Raw genomic sequence first — 207 nt, 5'->3', positions numbered from 1 at the left:
GGCAGTGCCGACTTGGCTCTGGCCGCCTGTGGCATGTAGGTGTCCAAGGGGCTGGGAAAGTAGCTCCTTGGGGCTGTGGGCTTCTGGTAAGCACTGGGAAAGGGCTCCCCCATTCCTGCAAAGCCGAAGCCTTTGTAGGCGCCGGGCTGCGCCTCTGCGATGGGAGCCGGGGGGTGGTAGAGGAGGGCAGCTTTCTGGGGGGTCAGC

General features: G+C 65.2%; 1 protein-coding gene across 1 annotated transcript in view; it reads right to left on the bottom strand.

Annotated features, from left to right (window-relative positions):
- The window catches only part of LOC104542567 (chromosome unknown open reading frame, human C15orf39), a gene marked incomplete at both ends in the record, with an annotated part of 2,260 nt that extends 2,106 nt beyond the window's left edge, over positions 1-154 (bottom strand). Inside the window, 1 exon segment of the mRNA XM_010186924.1 lies at positions 13-154. Within this exon segment, the coding sequence (XP_010185226.1) occupies positions 13-154 (142 nt within the window).
- Between the last annotated feature and the right edge of the window lie 53 nt (positions 155-207).

The sequence above is a fragment of the Mesitornis unicolor genome, unplaced genomic scaffold, assembly GCF_000695765.1.
Source record: "Mesitornis unicolor isolate BGI_N332 unplaced genomic scaffold, ASM69576v1 scaffold24056, whole genome shotgun sequence".
Classification (NCBI taxonomy): domain Eukaryota; kingdom Metazoa; phylum Chordata; class Aves; order Mesitornithiformes; family Mesitornithidae; genus Mesitornis; species Mesitornis unicolor.
This window is presented reverse-complemented; position numbering and strand designations above follow the sequence as displayed.